General features: G+C 38.1%; 2 protein-coding genes across 2 annotated transcripts in view; one reads left to right on the plus strand and one right to left on the minus strand.

The window, feature by feature from the left end:
- MMS22L (MMS22 like, DNA repair protein) overlaps nt 1-10020 on the minus strand; it is a 97349-nt gene extending 87329 nt beyond the window's left edge. The window contains exons 1-4 of the mRNA XM_054821514.1: nt 9892-10020; nt 8091-8263; nt 5706-5831; nt 2493-2545 (exon numbers count right to left, since the gene is read on the minus strand). Of these exons, the coding sequence (XP_054677489.1) occupies nt 2493-2545; nt 5706-5831; nt 8091-8263 (352 nt within the window). The 5' untranslated portion in view covers nt 9892-10020. The remainder of the gene's footprint in view (nt 1-2492; nt 2546-5705; nt 5832-8090; nt 8264-9891) is intronic.
- A 1515-nt stretch (nt 10021-11535) lies between these two features.
- The window catches only part of LOC129204078 (uncharacterized), a 188900-nt gene continuing 179571 nt past the window's right edge, over nt 11536-20864 (plus strand). The window contains exon 1 of the mRNA XM_054819365.1: nt 11536-12067. Within this exon, the coding sequence (XP_054675340.1) occupies nt 11961-12067 (107 nt within the window). The 5' untranslated portion in view covers nt 11536-11960. The remainder of the gene's footprint in view (nt 12068-20864) is intronic.

Below are 20864 nucleotides of genomic sequence, written 5' to 3' on the forward strand. Positions count from 1 at the left end.
CACATTCTTGCACAGTGCCTTAAGATGTGTAATGCTAAGAGCTGTCCATTCGCAATCCTGTAGCCTGCCTTTCACCTGCAGCTCTATATCCTTTCAGCCAGTTATTGCAGCATCTCCTTTCCTTTGCTCTCCGAAGCTGCCGTTCCCATGGTGTTACCCTTCTTATCTTGCACCTGCAAGCTCAAACATCATCCTTACAGCAGGGATTCACTGGAAGCTACTACCACTGGTGTGGGAATCACTCCTTCCTTATTTCCACAACTTGCCTTGTAGCTTTCATCTTAGATTAGAGAGATATGAAACTTAGTGCATAACAAATTAGATACAGTCATTTAAATACCCAATAACTACTGCCCGATAATACATATACAGAAATGCTTAGCAACCAGTGAGCCTATAACACTTGTACCTGATTGAGCATTTGCCAATCATTAAGAGCATCGTAAATGGGAACAGCAAATTAGGAGTTTGAGCAGGCCCCAATGAAAGTGTATCACATTAGAGGAGATGAGTGGCAAAAACTCTTTGTCACCTGTGGCACTGGACTGTATATCCAGGGAAAGCCAGTCACCTTTGCTCCTCTCCCCAGCTGGCCACTGGGGAGTCTTCCCTTTCTTTTCCCTGCTCTCTCTCCCTCTTTGTTTCCCCCATCCCCTCCATGTAACCTTGAAGTTCACGTATGCCACTTGTTATGGACCCCACAAATAAAGATTTGTGCATATAAGGCTATCTCAACATCTTTTGAGATGCTTCACTGGGTGAAGCAAATCAACTGGTACCATAATATTCCAATGTACAGCCTACCCCCACCGCATAAGAAGCTATAGAATCCACCATGGTAACGAACCATAGGTTTACAGGCTCAAATCGCTCCATTCTAAAGGAATTATTTATAGCTATTACTTGCTTTCTAGCAATTACAAATATTTTATTCTAAGATCTCAGAAGTTCTGTTTAAGCAAAATTTTGTATTACAGTATTTCACTACAAAATCTTTTGCATACTGTCATTAATCATTGATCAATGAAATAAGTAGAAAAAACAGGAACAGTAGAGTGTTAAGATCATGCATTTAAAAAAAAAGCAAAACAACACAGAGCATAAGAAAAGATTTTATATAGCTTCCACATTACACAGTTCTCAGTATCAAGTCTCCAAAGGTCATTAAGACTGATAGGAAATAACACAAAATTAAATGTATGATATTGATATCTGTATAAACATAAATGCACAACAAAGATTTACTGAGCTAAAACTCTAAACTGGGGTTTTAAACAGTGGCAATAGTGCATTTATCTAAGACATCAATAATACTTAACATCACACTGCCTGATAATTTTAAATATTTTAATCCATACAACACACCTCTGCTACTAGCTTGCTTGAAACTGAGTCACACATGTATCAGTGTCTTGCTCTAAAGTCACAAAGAAAGCCTGCTGCAAAGCATAAAATTCATCAGTTTATTTTTCTAACTCATTTGACAAGAGGAAGAACAGTATACGGAGAAGAGAATTAAGCAGATGTTTATATTTGAGGGGAAAAGAACTACAGAACAGTTTCTTGGTGTCCAGCTACCACATAAAAGTTCAAATGTAATTTAAAATAAGGCTATTTCCACTTACATAGTACATGTCAGCAAAATTAGACTTTTAAGATACAATCAACAAAAGCATATGAAGTAAGGTTGATGATAAACTCATACCAATGATTTAAATGGCAGAACATGACAATATCAAACCAAAATAATAATAATGTGTAAAAATATTCACTTGTAGTATCTTCTCCTTACAGATAAATTGTTAGTGTTCTAAAAGTACATACAGTTTATTTCTGAGTAATTACTGAACCTCTCAACTTGCTAAGCAATTCAGCCTTCAAACTTACAATAAGCCCAAGGCTGCAATAATCCTTCAGAAACATACTGCTTCTCATGCCTTAGTATTTAATTGGATCACTACAAAATGCTTTGTTTCCATTTTATCGATCCTGCTGCAAAGATAAATTAAATTTGTAAATAACTCTAAACTAAACAAATAACTAACTTGTTTTAAATGTAAGACAAAGGAATGCTGAAAAAAGTCCCAAGCCGCTACCTTTGGAACTAAAATAGTTACTGGGATTTTTGATACAACTTTCTATTTTCTAATTAAAGAAGTTAATAGTTTTGCCAAATTCTACCTTAGGGGTGTCAGCTTAAGTCAAATTAACACGAAATTCCCCACTAAGGTCAGTAATGTAAGGACTGCCCTGTGCACCTACTACACAGGCAGATCTGGTTCCAGGCTGACTCACAACATTTCCACCATCAATTTTCACACTACCTTACATGACTTGGTTACCTATATTTGTACCCTTACCACACATGTGGCACACCCCATGAGCCCTTGGTCAAGAGTCAAAGCACAAGTGTGATCGGTGATAATATGCTTCTATAATAAAAAGTTAGTCAGATACCTATCCCAACATCAAATTAAATGTGTTAAACTTACCAAAATCAGATGAACTCATTTGTACTAGGTTTTCCAGTCTGTATATCTGTTGCCTAATTAAAGGAATACAAAAATTTATAGTGTTTATATAGGTAAAAGTTGTTGAACTACAGTTTAGTAAGGTCTAAATATAACAGAGAGAGGTGAGAGGTGTTCCTTGCTTTGTATTTCTGAAAGAGTTTACAGAAACGTAAGTTAGGAAAAAGTATTAGTGGAAGCCAATAGACATATCCAAGTGTGAAGGAATGACAAGGGGTAGTATTTTTGCTTGTTTTTAAAACATTAAAACACAGTAACAACAAATACAAAATTAGTTAAATACCAGGAGAGGAAAAAACAACCACACACACAAACCCCTGAAAGCCATTTCCTATAAGTGATCTTTCCACAAGCATAACAACTTCATATTTGAACATGGAATAAACTTGAAAGTTAGTCCTGGTGGCATACACTCAGTATACCCTAAATCAATTCACTTGTGAATAAGCACTAGTAAATTTTGTCAGCAACTTTTCCCGCCTCCTGCATAGGGTGGTCTGATGCTTAACTTGAGCACAAAAGATAAACAGCAACAAACATAGTAGAGTAAAAGGAGAAAGTGTCTCTAGAAAAGTTAAATCTCAGTTCTATTTTGAAGGGGAGAGAGAGCATTTTTAAAGACGCTGCTAAATGCCACTGCAAATGAAAATTTAAAAAAAGCTGTAACATAGGTGAGTACTCAGCCATATTCTGCAACTGTTATTTTCAAGTGGTCTTCAAGTATAGTCTCCACAGAGATAACATGGTACTAAGCTGAATACATGAAAAGCGCAACTGTGTAAGACAGACTTTTGAAAGAAAATGTTGCATAAATTGAGGAAGGAGCTCTCTGCCTCATTTCTTATACAGTCAAAGCAGCAACTACTGAAGGATTCAAAAACAGGATACTTGGACCCAACCCAGATCAAATGTTCTTACAAAAAAGAAGAAAATTTAAACTAGGAAGGGCCCACAAGGATACAACCACCCAGATTCACAACTTGCATACTAAAGGGGGCAGGCACATGTTAAAATTGTCTCCCTTAGGTCTTCCCTTAGCTAAAATCATGTCAGCTACCAAAGACTACCTTCAGCCATTTAGGTAGGTTGTGGACTTTTTTGTTTGTTTTGAAATCGAAGCTGAATTTCTGCATGAATTTTTCAACTATTTCAACCATGTGGAAATGAAGGAAGTCTAAAGCAAGAGGACTTTATGAAAGAGGGCTGTTGAGGCTGAAGGTTAGAGACAGTGTCAGAAAGGAGCCACACACAAAAAATAAAAAAGACTACTGAATTGACAAGAGACAGAATATAGTGGGCTGATAAAATATGAGATATGAGAGGCATAACAAAGATGTCATCAGTTAAGTAATTTTAATTTCAACTTGCATTTGTATCTCAAAGATTGATCGCCGTGGTTACTAATCATTAAGTTATTTGATTTGGAAGTAAATATTCTGACAGTTAAACGAATACTTCTGTTTATTAATCAAACGTATATTGTCTTAATATACCCACTCAAATGGCTACATAGCTCTCACTCACTCGACTCACACATTTTCAATCATATAGAAAAATCATAGGTAGGAATTCTTTTTACTGTGCAATTAATGTTTTTAACTTGCAGTTCTGCTGTATAAGACTATTATTTGTTACAATTATTTTAAAATATTAAATAACAATCTTTAATATTTACAGATACATTAAAAATACTAGGTTTCTGCAAGCATGCATTTAAACATAGACATTATCTGAAATTTATAAATTGAACTATTTACAGCCACCTTGTCCTCAAGAATCATTATAACTTGTACTTAACACACATGATTTCTATAATGGAAAAAGGAGTTTTCCTTCTTTCAGTTATCAACTGGTGTATAAATGAAAGCATTCCATTTTATGACTGAACAAATGAAAGAGATAATGTCTTTGCAGAGGGACTTGTCACACCAAAAGACAGCTTAGCAACCAAACTATCTTAGCCAAAAGTTAGCTGAAATCCATTATTCCTACCAGTTCAGTAGGTTTTAAAACATGTATAGCTTGATAACTTAAAAAACACATTAAAATATATTATGCCTTATGTTCATCTCTTACAATTACAGAGCAGTTTGTATTACAGAAAAAAATCGATTTAATTCAACAAGATGACTACATCACTGTCTCACTGCCCAGTTATTTTATGATAATAAACAGTTAATAAACAGATCAGAACAAATACTGAAAGGGATACAGTGTTTCTTTTAACTAAGTTATCCTATCTCATTCATTATCAGATTTTTAATTATTTTTTTTTTTTAAATCATGGTGAAGTCAAAGCTTGCATCAAACAAGCAAAGCCAAACAATACTGGTTTTAATATACCTCCTGCCACCTATGCCATCATGTTTCAATAAGCCAGACCCTACTAATGATGTTTCACATCATGCCCTTGGTCATACCCTAAAGGGATTGAAGAATCCACTACAATAAAAGGAATGATGGAATATATCACATATTTGTTGCATCATACAAAAGCTGCTCTCCCATCCACTCTCCGTATGTGCTGTACATCCTGAGGATTATCAGTAGCAAAGAGGATTATCAGTGATCTGTGTATTTGCATTGACCAGATTAAACATCTACATTGAATTAGTCAAACACTGAGTAACTGTATCTGAAGAGATTGCTGAAGCTATCCTAATCCAAACAACTGAAGAAAGTGCTGCATCCAGCATTTACAGTATTTGATTTTTTAACCTCCACTTCTCTTTATGCACAAAAAAAAGGACTTAAAATCTTCAAAATACAACTGTAATTATATGGGCAGCACAATCTCATTCAAGGAAATCTTATATAGTTTATTTATATATTCTGAAGCCAGATCCTTTTAAATTAATCACAACACTGTTGTAATAACTATAGTCATCACCAGATAAAAATTGATTAACTAAGATATGCACCACACTGCTTAGAAAGTTATTATTAAGTCACATAATATTAAAAATCTGTGACACAAAATTTACTTCTTCTCGTAATTCCGTCTGCATCTTATCCATCACTTACTGGAGTGTTAGAGAGACAGCGTAATCTTTTTAAATGTATTGCACAGCCTACAGTATTTTATGATTTTACTATAAAAACTTGAAAAGTTTGTTACATGCTTAAGGTGAGTATAAATACAGAAGTAGATAATTATAAAATACATTATTATACCTATGTAATCCAAAGAGAAGTCCACAGGATTCAGCTAATGCTGTTTCAGTAACCCACTGAAAGCCAAACATTTCCACTACATCTTCTTCATAGTCATTGGGAGAAGGATCTAGTCTCAGCAAAACTCTGTAAAATAGAGTCAACAATATTCATACATTCCCCAGTAACAGACCTATAGAATACAGTACCTACAGTTGGCTTACGTATCACTGATATTTTATCAGTATATCAGCAACATGTATACAATAGGTAGGAAGGAGTAGCAGCGCTCTCAAAAGACAGACCGTTATACCTTTTATAGCAATATAATATATAGTACATAAAATATGACAACTACTAGCTTAAAGAGCATAAAACCATGATATAGTTAGAGGCCACAGTATACTTTTAAAACAAATAAAGATTAACAAGCTACCACCTTCTTCAACCTTTTACAAAGGGGCTGAGACATAACATACAGACTCTCTTTAACAGAAGAGCCTGCTACCTAAGATAACATGCTCCCCTGTGTGTTTGCAATCTGTCTCGATATACACTACATGCTTAATAATAACACTAGAACATACATTTGGTCCTTTATATACATTTAATAATATTTATATAGAACACATTGATAAAAACACATTAATAAAAGCACTCTTTTAGGTAGGTGAACAGAAGAGTTTCACAAATTGTGACTTCATTATTATAACTTAAACTAAGACTTAATTATTATAACTCAAACTCAGACTAGGCCACGACTACCCTTTGTTCTGTCTAAAGAAAAAATAAATAACATCAGAATTAACATTTTACTCAAAGTGAAGAAAATCAGACATCTGTATAGATTGTTAAAATATTACTAATTCCGCAAATATAAAAATATTTCACTAATGTGCTTTCAAAAAAATCACAGCAAGCTGTATAATAACAACAATGACAAAGTAAGTTATTTCAGAAATTTCCCACTGACTTTCGTAAAATACTTCAGTGTAGGTGAAGCTGAATTCACTAAGATGCAAGAAATATGTCTGTTTTAAAAAATAACTTACAGGGCAAGCACTTGGTTTTCATTATACTACATAGCAAATTCATATTCTTCTTGAACTATGCACTATTACCAATTCAGTTCTCAGAGGTAAAAAGAGCATCTGCTGAATAGTCAGCTCAATCTCCCACAACACCTGTAGTTCACTTGGTTACTGCCTAAACATTGGTCTGTTTTGAAGTCTTTCGCAATTAAACCCAGTTACTCCAGCTCTAGATAATGACAACAGAGGAGTCCCTCACATGCAGGCTTTTCTAAGAATTTACCATCCAAGTAAATTCTTAGACAAGGTGAATAAATGACAGGAAAACAGTATTATCATGACTGTAGTGATCTGGGAAACCTGTCTACGTACAAGCTCCTGAGTGAGTTTTCACATGAAATTGTTTCTGTCGTGAAATGCTTGTTTGTCAGCACGGAATCCACTATTGATACGTTCATGCAGACACAGGCTCTGTCAATCCTCTACTTGACATCAATTTGAATGAATGTGCTTTGATCCAACAACAAAAAAAAACAAACCCAAAACAAACCACCTCAAAACAAAACAAAAACATAAAGAAGGTAGGGAATGGGGGAGGTGCAGCAGAATCCCCTTTTAAGACTTTCCAGAAAAGGCTGTGGAAATGAAGGCTAAAAACACCCAAAGTAACAATGCAAAATATGAGGCTTGGCAGGACAGACAGAAAGATTTATGCTGTTGTAGGAAAAACAAGACAACCCCTGCAGGATCGTCAAATGGCACAGAAAACTAAGCTGGATCACAGACAGTAAAGAAGATACTAATTAAACCAAAGTAACGTTCTAGAATCTCACAGAAAACACTTATTTGTTATGTATGTGACTTCTGAATCTTAAATCCAGAATACATGCAAAGGCAGAGCTCTGAGAAGGATCATCGTAAAGCTGCAGAAGACAGTCCCAGTGATCTGGAGAACCTGCACAGAGCAGGTTTGTTTCTAGCAAGTGGAAAAGAGAGAAAGAGCCAAAGAGCCAGCATTGAATAGAGCATATGACTGGAAAAAGCAGTGCTGCAGCCTCCTCAGAAATTTCAGGGGTCTTGGATGCTGTTGCCCAACAGGCCAATTTTGAAGTGTCCTAACAGGCCTATAACAGGTCCTTTACAGTATCTTAAAGTAAGTTCACAAAGCTAGGAAGTGGACCTAGAATGCTGTTTGAAGCAGTGTATCAACACAATTGCCCTTCCTGCTTTATTATAGCACCAAGTTGATCTCAGGATCATAAGAGCTAAAGAACAAACTGATAAACCCTGTCAGCACTTAAAGGCACCAAACATCAGTGGAAAGAACATCTTAGAAAGGTATTATATTTGTAACTAAAAAAAAAAAAATCCATACCTCTTGAGAGACCCACTTGCTAAATAAGACTCTGCAGAGAAACTTCTGCCTCCAATTTGGTTGTCACAAGCACAGGAAAAACAAGGTGGCTTTGAGTTCTCATCCTCCACTTCCATTGCCATCTCCAAGCTTTCAGTGAGAAATGGGGGGGTGTCATTGTCCATTGTTTCCATCTGATTCAGAAAATAAATAGATAAATTAAAAAACAGTCATAGTGTGTCTTCAAATAATTTTCTTATTGTTGCAAGTCCCCATAATCCTTCAGCTTAAATGAGGACACAGATCTGACTAACTGTAACATCAAACTAACAGAAAGACACCACCAAGAAAGTCAATCGTGGTCTCATGCCCTGCCACACAATTCTGCTGCTTCGTGAAACTTTTTCTTCCTCCATCACAACCTGTTCAGGGAATTGTATCAGTGAAAAGCTAACCCTACAAAAAAAAAAAAACAGGTTCATTTTCTTCTGATTTAGTTCTCTAAATTGACTAGTCATGGCGTTAAACTAGCACGAGAGTAAAATAAGAGGCAGAAACGCATTACAAGGCATGAGCAAGCTACTTTCAGCAGCACTTCATTTTGCGACCAGAGTAGCTATGCTATGAAAATACATCATGCATTACAGGCTCCCAGTTGTCCATGATTTTAAGGCAATATTACAGCTCAAGTTCCTTCTAAGAAGCAGTAAATACACCCCACGTGATAATTATGAAACCCTGAAATGCTAAAGTTTTAAAGCTTGGAAAATGATTCTGACATAGCTCAAGTTGGAAGTTTCTATTTAAAAAGTCTGACTTCTCAGGAAAAGTAAAAGGAGAATGAAGGTCATGTCCAGAAGATTACTGTATTCATAATATCACTGTATACATAACACTAAGGAATTAATATTTTATACAACATACTGAAAGAGTAGAACTAGGCAACAGGTACCACAGAATTCTACAACAATATAATTAAATACTATTTAATTATTTAAAACTATTAACTCTAAATTAAGTTTTCAATTCCATTTCTGCCATTTTTTTGATAGTGTTCTTGCAGAAACCAGTTATACCATAGCCAGACATTGGCAACACATAACCTAAACTGAAAAATGAGCTCAAGGAAAAAAAAACAGCTTCTGTCCCACTTTCCCCCATTCATTCACATTCCTGCCGTGCAGTTGCCTGTGCAGCAGAAGCAGTGCAACTCTGACGTGAAGGAATGACTTCAGTGCTTCAGTTTACAGCAGGACCCTATGTATAAGTGTTAGTACAGCTGGCAAGGCAGAATTAAGCTGCTAAAGGGAATGCCCCAAATCTGAAGAGTTTCTAAGGAAAGTCTGTTCAGGTTAGGGTATCAAAATCGCCCCACGCGATACAAAACACTGGGAAAATAAATACAAAAAGAGCGGCTCCTCCCGGGCACAACTCCCACCAGTTCTGTCCTTATCACACCCCTGACCCAGCGGAACCAATTGCTGACTTCAAGCACCGCAACCTTCTCGGCCAGCCATGCTGGAGAACGACTTCCCAGGCGGTTCCGATCCGCCGGCAGGAGGCACAAACCGGCGACAGAGCCGCCGGGAGCAGCACCTCAACCGCCCGCCGGGCACTGAGGAGCGGCCACCGCACACCCGCCGGGGAGCTGCCACGAACGCGACCCCCACCCGTAACGCCTGCGGCCCAGCGCCGCTCCCCTCTTCCCGGAGGCGCTTCCGGGCCGGGAGGAATACATCAGCCCCCCTAGATCGCAGCGGGCCAGCACCGAGACGGGTCGGGACGTGAGAGCGGGGTGTGGGTAGGAAGGGCGGCGCGGTACCTGCGCGCTGGCGGCGACGCCGCTCCCCTTCCGCGCCCGGACACTTTTCCGTAGGTCCCGCGCGCCACCGTCACGACAGCACTGCGCAAGCGCCGCGGCGCCGATTGGCCGCTGGCCGCTCCTCCTTCGCCCGCCGCCCAGCACTCCTCCGCTCCGGGACCGAGGGCGCTTGCTCCCTCCCGCCTTCCCTCTCTTCCAACGCCGCCACCCGCCCCACGCCGCGCCGCGCCATGCTTGCCCCGCCCCTCCCCTCCCTGCTCCTCCCCCTTCCTCCCCCGCCTGCCCGCCTCAGGGCGAAGCGCCGCGCGCGCCCCCAACTGCCGCCCGCGAGGCGGCTCCCCTCGGCTGTCGGTCGGCGGGGTGGCTGTCGGTCGGCGGGGTGGCTGTCGGCCCCGTCCTGCCGGTGCTTGTACCCGGCCCCCGCTGGACCTCGGCCCGCCTGCCCGCAGGCCCCGCCGTGCTTCCCTCAGCGTGAGCTCCGGCCTCCCTCCGTCCTGCCCGCCCCTGGTTTCTGCCCCTTGCTCCCCGACCCCCTTCCTCCTTTTACCTGTGCTGCGGCCGCATTTCCCAGCCCCCGTTAGTTACCCAGGTGTGTCTTACTCGCCCGCTTTTTGAAATTTAGGTGGGGTTTCCCTGGCAGCCGCTTCCCCCCCCCAGCCCATAGCGCTGTCGCAGCTCCCTTCATTGCCGCCAAGCCCCCTGTTGTCGCTAGATGTCCCTTGCTTGGCGACCCACCACAAGTGGTTTCTGGCCACCTCTACCTGAAAGCCACCATCTCGCCACTGTTAGTAAGTGCCCCAGATCAGACTGCTGCTTCCTTATCTTCCTGGACTTCAACTGTCCACTACCTTTCCTTGGTTTCCTTCTCTGTCTACTTTTAGCTGAACCTCATTTTCCTTCTCAGCCGCCTCGATTCACTCATCCCCATGCTGTCTCACAGCCATAGGCAAGAGGTCCTGGTCTTTACTGATGCCTTACAGACCCTGATCCAGCCTTCCCATGTCTGTCAGGTATTGCTCCCATCTCAAGACACAAGCAACTCCCATCAAGAATGGGAAGTGGCATTTAATGCATTTGAAATTCAAGATGGGTATCACTGTCTTCATTTACTGAAGCGCCTTCATTGAGTGTGACAGTCACCACAGAATAGAGACCAGGGAGGAAGTCCTAAAACTTGTGCCTGGTATAATTTAGCTTAAAATGCATACTGTACACCTAGCGGCTTCTGGGTCTTCATAAAAATTATTGTATTATTTTGCATTGCCTCAATTTTATTTCATTTCGAAAAGCTTTTCCAGTTTTGCCTGGCTTTTTTGGGTGTAAATTAGCAGCAGTGCACAAAACTTCTATTTCTAACAAGAAAGTTGCTATAAAAAGTTTTGCTGTTGCTGCTAGAGCTTGCTGTGAAAACTCTCCTGTGATTAAAAATGCTTCGTTTGCTCCTGTGTCTGTAAGAATCCCTCATTTCCTTCTTTAAATTCCTATCTAATTAAAAAAACAGTACATCATGGTTAAATAAAACTGTACCCAGGATAACCCTGATTTCCATATGCAGATTTATCTGCACTGACAGCCCCCTCTCCCTCTCTTAGTCTTTCTGTTTCCTCTCTTCTCTTTCTCTTCCCCTCTCTTTCTCTTCCGCTCTGTCTTTTTGTCTCTCTTTATGTGTATTGCATTATGCCTGAATAATTTTCAGCCTTTTTTTTTTTTCTTCCCTCTTGCATGCACATGCTAAAATAACTAGACAAAGATGCAAGGTGGTTACTGCAGTCCCTGTCTCTAGGACAAAACCAAGAAAGCTCGTGATTGCAATGCCACCTTTCCTTTTTTTTTTTCCTTCCCCCCCCCCCCCCCCCAACCATGCTCGGTGATTAAACTTCCCCAGGATGGGGAAGAAAAAGGAGCTGGAAATGAAATAGGGTTGAGGAAAAATCCCATTGCAGCAGCTGCAGCCACTGGTGTCTGCTGCCAGATGTGCTAAGGTTCCTGGGGTCCTTGACACTAAAAGGCAGTATTAAAATATTTGGAGACAAAAGCTGCATCCTCAGTGATCATTTTCTTTATTTAACATGGCAGCAGGCGCCGTGTGGAGGAAAATCAACACGCTGGATGTTGGGACTTTCCTCCTTTCTAGGATGAAAGGTTGTTATCTATCCCGTGCCAAGAGGGAACTGAGGTAAGAGAGCTGATCCGGCTCCTGCTTTTTCATAGTATATTTCCTAAGCATCTTTTCTGAAACAACCTATATATATATGTATATATTTATATATTTCTATGTTTGTATATTTGTGTATTTGGTTTCAAGTCAGTAAGTGATAATGGTTTTTGTTTGTCTTCACATCAACCCAGAGAAACTTAATTCACAATATATATTCAGAGCTTGTTCGGAAGGGTTGTTTTGTGGGTTTTTTTCCGAATACGTTTTTGTTTCCAGAGAAGGCTTCAGCAGTGACATCATGGTCGACTGCTGATATTAAAACCGATTTTCAAAGTCTTAAAAAAAAAAAGCCAGTAACTTTGTGATAAGAAATTGTGCTGGAGATTCATATACTCTATTTTTCGGTTACACTCTAAATATTGGAAGTCTTATTAAAGCAATAGTGAGATTTTTTTTATTATTATTATTTCTAGCGCAGAAGCGATGAATACTGCATAATTAAGTACAGTATTTAATTTGGCTGTTGTGAAGCAAAAGAATAAGGTAATAATTTTTATTGTACTAATCAGACTCAAGATGTTCTCTGTGTTAATTGGGTTAAAAAAATTGCAGTACTTATTAGAAATTCTAATTTCACAATGCAGCACTGACAATAAGCTCAGCCAGTGAATTATTCACATCTTTAATTTGCTCTCTTAATGACAGTGTTCTGTAATCAGAGTGCAGAGACTGCTTCCTATGCATTATGTATGATGTTCAGGACTTAAATGCAGGACATTATGAAGCCTCTCAGTGGCTCAGTAATTAGTTTTCCACAAGACAGGGCTTAGATATTCACAGATAAAAGTCTACAGTTGAGATAATGTTAAGGTGGTGACTCATGCTAACAAAAGCAGGGAAGTTCAAATTTAATGCTGAAACTACTCTCCGTTCTCCCTCATTGTGCGTAGGTGCAGGGGGAGGGGAAGAAAGTCTTCAAAACTAGCCCGCCATGGTGAGTACTCTGGGGACAGCCCAAGGGGGCAAACTGGGGGCTCCTTTCACTTCAGAACCGTGGTTTTGGCAACTTTACTGATCGGAGGGTGGAGGTGGAGTTGCGTTTTCTGCCTCTTTTTAAAGGTTGTGGAAAAAAAAAAAGGCAGTAATGTACATGTCATCAGAGAGTAATCATCAGTAGGACAGATGAAATCTATTTTAAAGGATTTTATGTGAAGCACAGGCATTTGTCAAATGTCAAACTTTTGTCAAATTAGGATGTTTTGAATGGGAGCTACTTTGTTATGTGTAGAAACTTTGAGAACACCTGATGCTTGCTATATTGCTCTTGTACCTATTTCAGCTGTCATGGTCTTTACTCTATACACGTTTTAGAAAACATGTTCTTTTTCTAACAGTTTAGTTCTCACCATCCAAAATGTGAATCATAATGCAGGTTTGTTCTTTTTCCTTGGATCATATACCTGTGTTACGTCAGGTGTTTTAAATGTAGGGAATATGCATTGGTTATGTAATTTTCCTACTTCTGTATGCTGCTTATTATAGAATAAAAATCAAGAATATTAAAATGAAGTTGGAAAATGCTACTTTCCCAAACTTAGTTGCTAGTCAGACTGGCAGCTGTACATTTGTTCTGAGTTCTCACAATGGAACAATCAATTTTTACTGGAAACAAAATAACTGACTAGAGAAGGTTATTTACTTATTTTGTGTTAACTTTCCAAAGACTACTCTGAAATAAACATATTCTTGTGCAGTGTTTACAAGATTGCAATTCTAATTGTTAAAGATGATCTACTAATATAAGTTTTAGGCTTAAGTTTAAAAAACCTAAAGATCCCAACTGGATAGTCAAGTACAGATATGGGATTAAGAATTTGGAGTACATCTAGCTTTTTGAAGCAAAATATTTTAAAGCTAATTCCTTTAAAAAAATTTCATCAAAGACTACATCTGGAATTCGGTGTTATCAGCAGCTGTTGCTAGTGTTTTCTGGCCTTAAGGCCATGGGACAAGTTACTAAGTCATTGCTCTTAGCAAACAAGGTGCTATATATTGTGACCGGATTAGATATTATGTTTATGTATAGTCCAGTCTTGAAAGTAGTTGTTATTAAACTGCGAATTAGATCAATGTAGCTAGGTGATCCATAGCTAGAAGATTGTATCAGAATCCAAGTGATTGTCTACATGAAGAAATTGATTGAGTCTTTTGCAGAATATGACTTTCATTCCAAGTCAAGATCCCACAGCAAGTGGTACTGTAATATGGTATTACTGTCACTACATAGCTGCATTTCTTCAGTCACTTCAGCGTAGAATCATATAGTTGAAAAGGACTCCAAGAAGGTGTCACACCCACCCCTTCATTCTTTCTTTGAAGCCAGGATCAATAAAATCTGTCTTCTTTAATGAACGCTTGCCTGTCTTCATAAAGATTTGTTATGATTACTGTATTGGGTCCAGCCAAGGTCAACCCACCACACTTATGCAAGTAATCTATTCCAGCATTTCATAGAATCATAGAATGGTTTGGGTTGGAAGGGACCTTAAAGATCATCTAGTTCCAGCTCCCCTCCCATTAGAAAGTTTTTCCTGATTTCTGATCTTAAACTTAACTTGCTGAAAGTAAATTACTTGAACCTATTACTTTTTGCACAGTGGTTATAGGGAATTTATTTTCCTCTTTGCAGCAGATTTTTACATATTTGAGATTCATAGTCATGTTTTCACTGTGTTCTCTTAATCAATCTCCATTCATTGTTTTCTTCTTTATAGAAAAAAAAGGGTTATTTTTTTGTCTTGTACTTCACATCATTAATTCTTCTTGCTCTCCTCTGGCCTCTCCCTATTTCTTCTTTCTTGAAATGCACAGCTCCAGACTAAAGCACGATATTCCAGCTGCCATACAAGTTCTAGATTTTCATTTAATTAGAGGTAGTTTGTCACTTCTGCTGTTTTCTTAAGAAAATCTTAGCAATATGACTTGCACATTACGGGTACAATGACATCTTTTAATCCAGGATACTATCTAGTACAATATGAAAAGATGCAACATGTGTTTGAATAGGTTTTTAATTCAAAGGTTTATACTCTTAGTAGGAGTCTTCATGGATATATTATCCAGTAGGCTTAACTCTTATGGTAAGTACCTGTGACTGACCTAATTGGTGATGTCCAGATGTGAGCCATCTTACTGACAAGAATATCCAAAGTGCTCAATCCTCAGAGGATTGTTTCAAGGTGTAGAAGCACTATTGGGGAGTCAAAATTTTAGCCTATGCCCCTGTTTTAAAGCAGCGTGGGTGGCCAGAAGTTGTTAAAATCTGAATTTTTCCACATAACCCCAGCCAGATTGGACAGTCTGAGTTTGAGGCACTACAACAGTCAGGTGAGAAAACTTTTTTGTCAAAGTGGCAACCAGCAAATAAGGTCCAGGGTTAACTGCAGCAAAGATTAACAGTATGAAAAAGAAAGGTAAGAAAGTTAGCCCAGTCTAACTAGCCTAGCAGATTCATTCTGGATCTGAGCTGTGTATCTGGGAAAGAGCAAATGTTGTCTACCCAGTCTGTTAAAGTGGAGGTCAATTCATTTTTAGCTCTGAGGAAGGAAGGGCTCACTATTATTCCTAGGTCAGAGGAAGACAGTTCATAGTATCCTTGAGTTGTCATGACATAGGAGAACAACATTTCTGAAGCCAAAATGGAAGAGTCACGTGTCTGAAGAATTAAAGATGACTTGTGATGTTTCCAGGGGATCAAGGTTAATGTAATTGGATCATGAAGACATAGTGGCCACCAAAGGAAAAATTTAGGACCTTTATGTGATTACACAAGCATGTATTTCACATATTTGGAATGTAGTCCTTTTACTGTCCTCTTACTGGCCTGTAACTCCCCATATTCAGGAATATTGCAAGTTTTTTGGAGTGATCCGATTCATATTTCTGTATTTGTTCTTATATCAAAAAGCTAAGAAAATAGTTTTAACTCAGTGCAATTTTTAGTGATATCTGTAATAAAAAGTTAAGAAAAATCTATCCATAGTATATTTTCAGGACTAGACTTTTATGCTTTTATTTATATTGCTCCAGGCTCAAGTACCATTATAAATATTAGGTTCTGAAGTGGTATGATGAGTTAAGTATTTCCAAATGTCTTCTCTTAATCTAGCCTAATAATGCAGTCCTTTCATATGCATAATTCCTATGAAAACCAGCGATGGAACTACATTGTAGAAGGAATAATGGATACATCGGCGAGGGTATCTCCCGTTTGAGTCATTATTTTGATTGATTGACAAAAGAAACAAATATTGAGAGTAGAGAGTTATTGATAATATTTTGAATTCCAAATTTATCTGTTTCTCTACTGAAAGATATATTCTAATGGAATAACAGTAATCCAAATATCTGATAGAAATCTCAAAGGAAGTATTTCGTAAGTAGATCATATGCATTCTAGTCAGTAAAATTTCATATAATTGACTCAATATTAAGAACTCTAACCTATGTATAAACCTATGTATATATTATATAAAGTAGAATAGTGGTAAATATTCATACTATAAACTCAGTTTGGGCTTTTTTGCAAAGTCAAATTAGAAATAGCATAATGTACTGTATGAGTTCACATACTCCATCTTCTGTAAAATGTAAATTCATAAAACTTTACAGTTCTTATCTGCATCCATAGTAGGCCAGAAAAAACAGTAGTAGTAAGAATACTTAATACTGCACAAAAGCCTCTTGCTGCTTCCAACTGGCTTCTCTACTGTCTCGTCATCTATACATACTATCTGTACCTACTGTCATGCTAGGAGCTACTTGGTATCCTCAATAAACTCCAGCTTTCATTGCTCACTTGCTAATTTTTCAGCCATTCTTTTAAAACTTTTCCCCATGCTTGGTATGAAGCTCAGGAGGCTTTTTCTATTCCCAAAGCATCTCTCCTTAAAACTATTTTGTTATGTTGCTATATGAGTTGACAACAGTTACACTGCTGATGTCTTTGAGATCTCTTCCTATCACACTATCTTTTTTCATTGTTTTCTCATAGTGTCCCATTTCTTGTCTCTTTATGTTTAGATTGCAAGGTCTCTGGTGAAAACAATGTTGGGGTTTTTTTCTGTGCTTGTATAGCGCAAAACAGAGGGCTTTTAGGCTCTATCTTAATACAATGAATAATCCTAACAGAAGTAATACAAATAATGTGTGCAGTTAATAATTTTAACTGCTACCTTTTTAATTCTTAGTAACACAGACAGACTTTTCAACTCCTAACAACTTCTTTGCAATAGAATTACATCTGGATCCTGGGAAGCTGACAGGTCAGGGTAGTAGGAAACTGAGGAAGAAAGCGTCTGAATTATAAGCAAAGCAGAACTTATCCTCAAAATATTTCTGTTCAGTGCTCTCCATTTATTATCTTTGCTTCTGCTATGTAATACTTAATCAAAATGACCCTAGGTCCAATAACAATCATGCTGAAAGACTTTTGGATCTTGACTACATAAATTGTTTCTGGTGTGTAGTAACATAGTGGTAATACAGACTCTGTAGGTACAGCTCAATGGTTGCATCAGTCTGGCTGTACACTGAGGGAGTTTTTGCCAGAAGGAATAGCTTTGGCTGAGAGTGGCTGTGGTGGAGCAAAAAAAATTGGTGAAAAAGAGACATTATAAAGCTGTGGTGGTGCAAAGAAGGGTTAGGATGTTGAAAGGCAATGCAACTTCTGGCAAGGGGACTGGCAAGGAGATCCATGAAGGTTTGCTGGACAGGGAGGAACACAGAAATGTGACTGAAATAAATAGGACTCTAAGAGCTATGAGCTCTTGAGCATAAATGTGTGCAGGGTTTAGAATCAAGGTCAGACTGGAAGAAGACTATAGAGAGTAGGCAACGTCAAGGAGTTTGTTCAAAGAGTGAGGGGGAAAAGATATTGCACAATCCTGGAAAGAACCAGTGCTTTTAAGATGTTGCGATACACACATATTCTAGATGTTGGAGGGTGGGTTTCTGGCTATCAGCATTTTGTTGTACTGTGTGTTGGTAGTATCAAATGTGAAGGGATAGTTGGGGAAGTGGAAGGAACAACTCCGCAATCCAATATAAAGCTTAGCAGGAACCTCTGGCTAAACCATATCACAGACTTTTGGTGCAGAATTTTTAAAAACAGAATATTTGCTTTACAACCACTGCATGGATTTGTAGTTGACAGTATTTGAATGAACCCGGTTAATTAGAAAAGAGTATAATTCTGTGAGGCCAGGTATCACTTTTCAACTCACACTGTCTAATGTTGGGAAACAAGGCTGGGCTCTTGCTTTGCTAGTCAGCAAAGTTTTTTCTCCTAGCAGCAAAGCTTTTTCTCCTAGCTTGTCCAGAGGCTGTAAATTTAGAAAGCATACCAGTGTTCTGTGTGGATATGAATGTGGCCATCACACAAAGGCACTCTGAGTGTAAACCACATTTTTAAACAGGTGTCTAAAAAGCAATTGCACTTTAACTAGTATAATTTGAGAATTGCAATAATCATTCCAGAAAGTGGATCTCCAATAAACTTAATCTGTGGTTTCCAAAAGTATACTATTTTGTCCATTCTTGTGTCATCTCAGTAATATTCCCTTTTCATTTTTTTTCAGTGCTTTGTGCTCTTTGCCTCAATGTAACCTGCCAAAAAGAAAATTTTGGGTTACTGTTGGATACTTAGCATGACTTCAAAGATTTTGAATTAAAAAAAATGTTGATTTTTATTTTCCCTCTGAACTTTATAGTAATATTTATATAATGGAAGAAAAAAGTGTCCTGTGTATCTCAGGTCCTCATTTAGCAACTTAGAAAACAGAGATGTCATTAGCAAAAAGATTACAAAGGCCATGGCTCAAATTTAGTTTCTCATTCTGCATAGCTTACCTGTATGATTTCAGGAACTCAGTTTGTCCTTCTATCTCCATTCCTCAACTGTGTGATAGAAAAGGAAATCTTCCTACTTTTCGCGGAATCTAAAATTCAAATCTCTTTGGGCCATATGAATTTTAGTGCAGGTGTTCTCTCTTAGTATATCATTAAAGCACAGCAGTGACATCTTACTCTGTCTCCAGGAAGCTCCTAGATACTCTAAGACTTGAGCAGATATATAAAAACAAGTTGCTATGAACAAGTGTGGAGATTAACAAATGTTTCCAATGGTCAATGAAAAGTTCTGTTGAGTGTCTGTCTAGTGAGATTCCTGAAAGGAGGTAGGGAAAGAGCTAATTTTTAAAATGAAACAGGAACAGTCTGTGGAAGGGATCATTTAGTGTACTGCCCGAGAAACATCTTTTACACAAAATATCATTTTATAACTGTAGTGTATTTCTAGATTTGCAGGGCAAATTTGTCAAAATACTCATTCTTAAAAGGAGTTCTGCATTGAGGTCTTCAAATTTAAATTGAGTTCTTTAGTTTCCTTTTATTTATTATTTAATTCAGGTCATCACTGCCCTGTTCATCTTTTGCATACCTCTATTATGATTTCCCATTGCTGTGTTTTTTAGAACTTGGTAACAACACAGTCACACAGCCCTGAAGCTTTTCTTTATCCATTTAGTTTTCATCAACCATGATATTTATTTTAGTGTGTGGGATGAAGTTGTCTGAACTGAGTGTCATAGAGCTACTTTTTAGCTAACTATACTAAAAATGGGTTTATAAAACTATTTCCTATTGTGTTTGTTGGTTTTGTTTTGTGTTTTTTTGTTTTCCCAAGGGAAAGGTGAATAGTGAAAGGAAGACCTTTTTTTTTAGAAGGATTCCAAAACCTAATAGGAACCAGTGAAAACAAATGCTTTTAAAATTTTATGTCGAAATCAGTACAGGCTTTCTGTACAGATGAGCTGTTAGCCAGTGCATTAAGGCAACTGTATACAGATACCACTTTCCATCAGTTAGTCTCAAAGCCTTTGCCAAAGTAAATGAGCTGAACCTTCATTTTGCTGATGCCCTGGCTACCTAATTTGTAAAACATGGGTGTAAAATGATGTAATCTCTATTTTGACAGCAACTACTTAAATAAATATGACTGAAACAGACATTCTGGCTGAAGAGTTTGTAATAGCAAACTTTAGCATGACTGTACAAAGGAACTATTCTGAAGTGTCTATCATGAAGAAAAAAGGAGAATTTTTGTTCCTGATATCTGGTATCTAGCCTTCAAAGGGCTAGGTCTGTATGATAACTGAAAATAATACTGTTAATGATCCTATCTCCAGATGTCCATACTATGATCTCAATATGAGTTGTACTGTCCTTTCTGCAGAGATAGGTTTTGCAAGATAGGAGGGTGATGACGGTGTCTGATGACTATATCTGAAATCTCCAGAGGCAAATTTCTTCCTGGCAAGAGAGGAGAGGAAGTTTGTCTGTCTGCCACTGGAGTAATTTTCCACTTCCTAAGATGCCTTATATTTCATTCTGTCTACAGTATTTTTAGTAAACAAATGCACAGAAGCTGCAAGGAATTATAATTTTTTTAGATATTTCTCAGGTTTCCTGATGACTCTTGTACTGTAATTTGCCAGGTGTGCTTATATGACTTAGCAGTACATTGAACTTTCCTTGTTGTCAGTCTGACATGTGAAGTTTAAGCTTGGAACAATGGAAATAGAGAGCAGTGTGAATAAATTGACAGCTGTCTTATATCAAGCTTAAACTACAGAAGTGAAAATAGATTATCATGAAAACTGTATTGGAAAATGTGTCTCAGATTAACTAGTGGGCATAAGTAATGAATCATATCTAATTGCATGTTGTATATTCTAATAGATTTAACAGTACTTAT

The sequence above is a fragment of the Grus americana genome, chromosome 3 (genome assembly GCF_028858705.1).
Source record: "Grus americana isolate bGruAme1 chromosome 3, bGruAme1.mat, whole genome shotgun sequence".
Classification (NCBI taxonomy): domain Eukaryota; kingdom Metazoa; phylum Chordata; class Aves; order Gruiformes; family Gruidae; genus Grus; species Grus americana.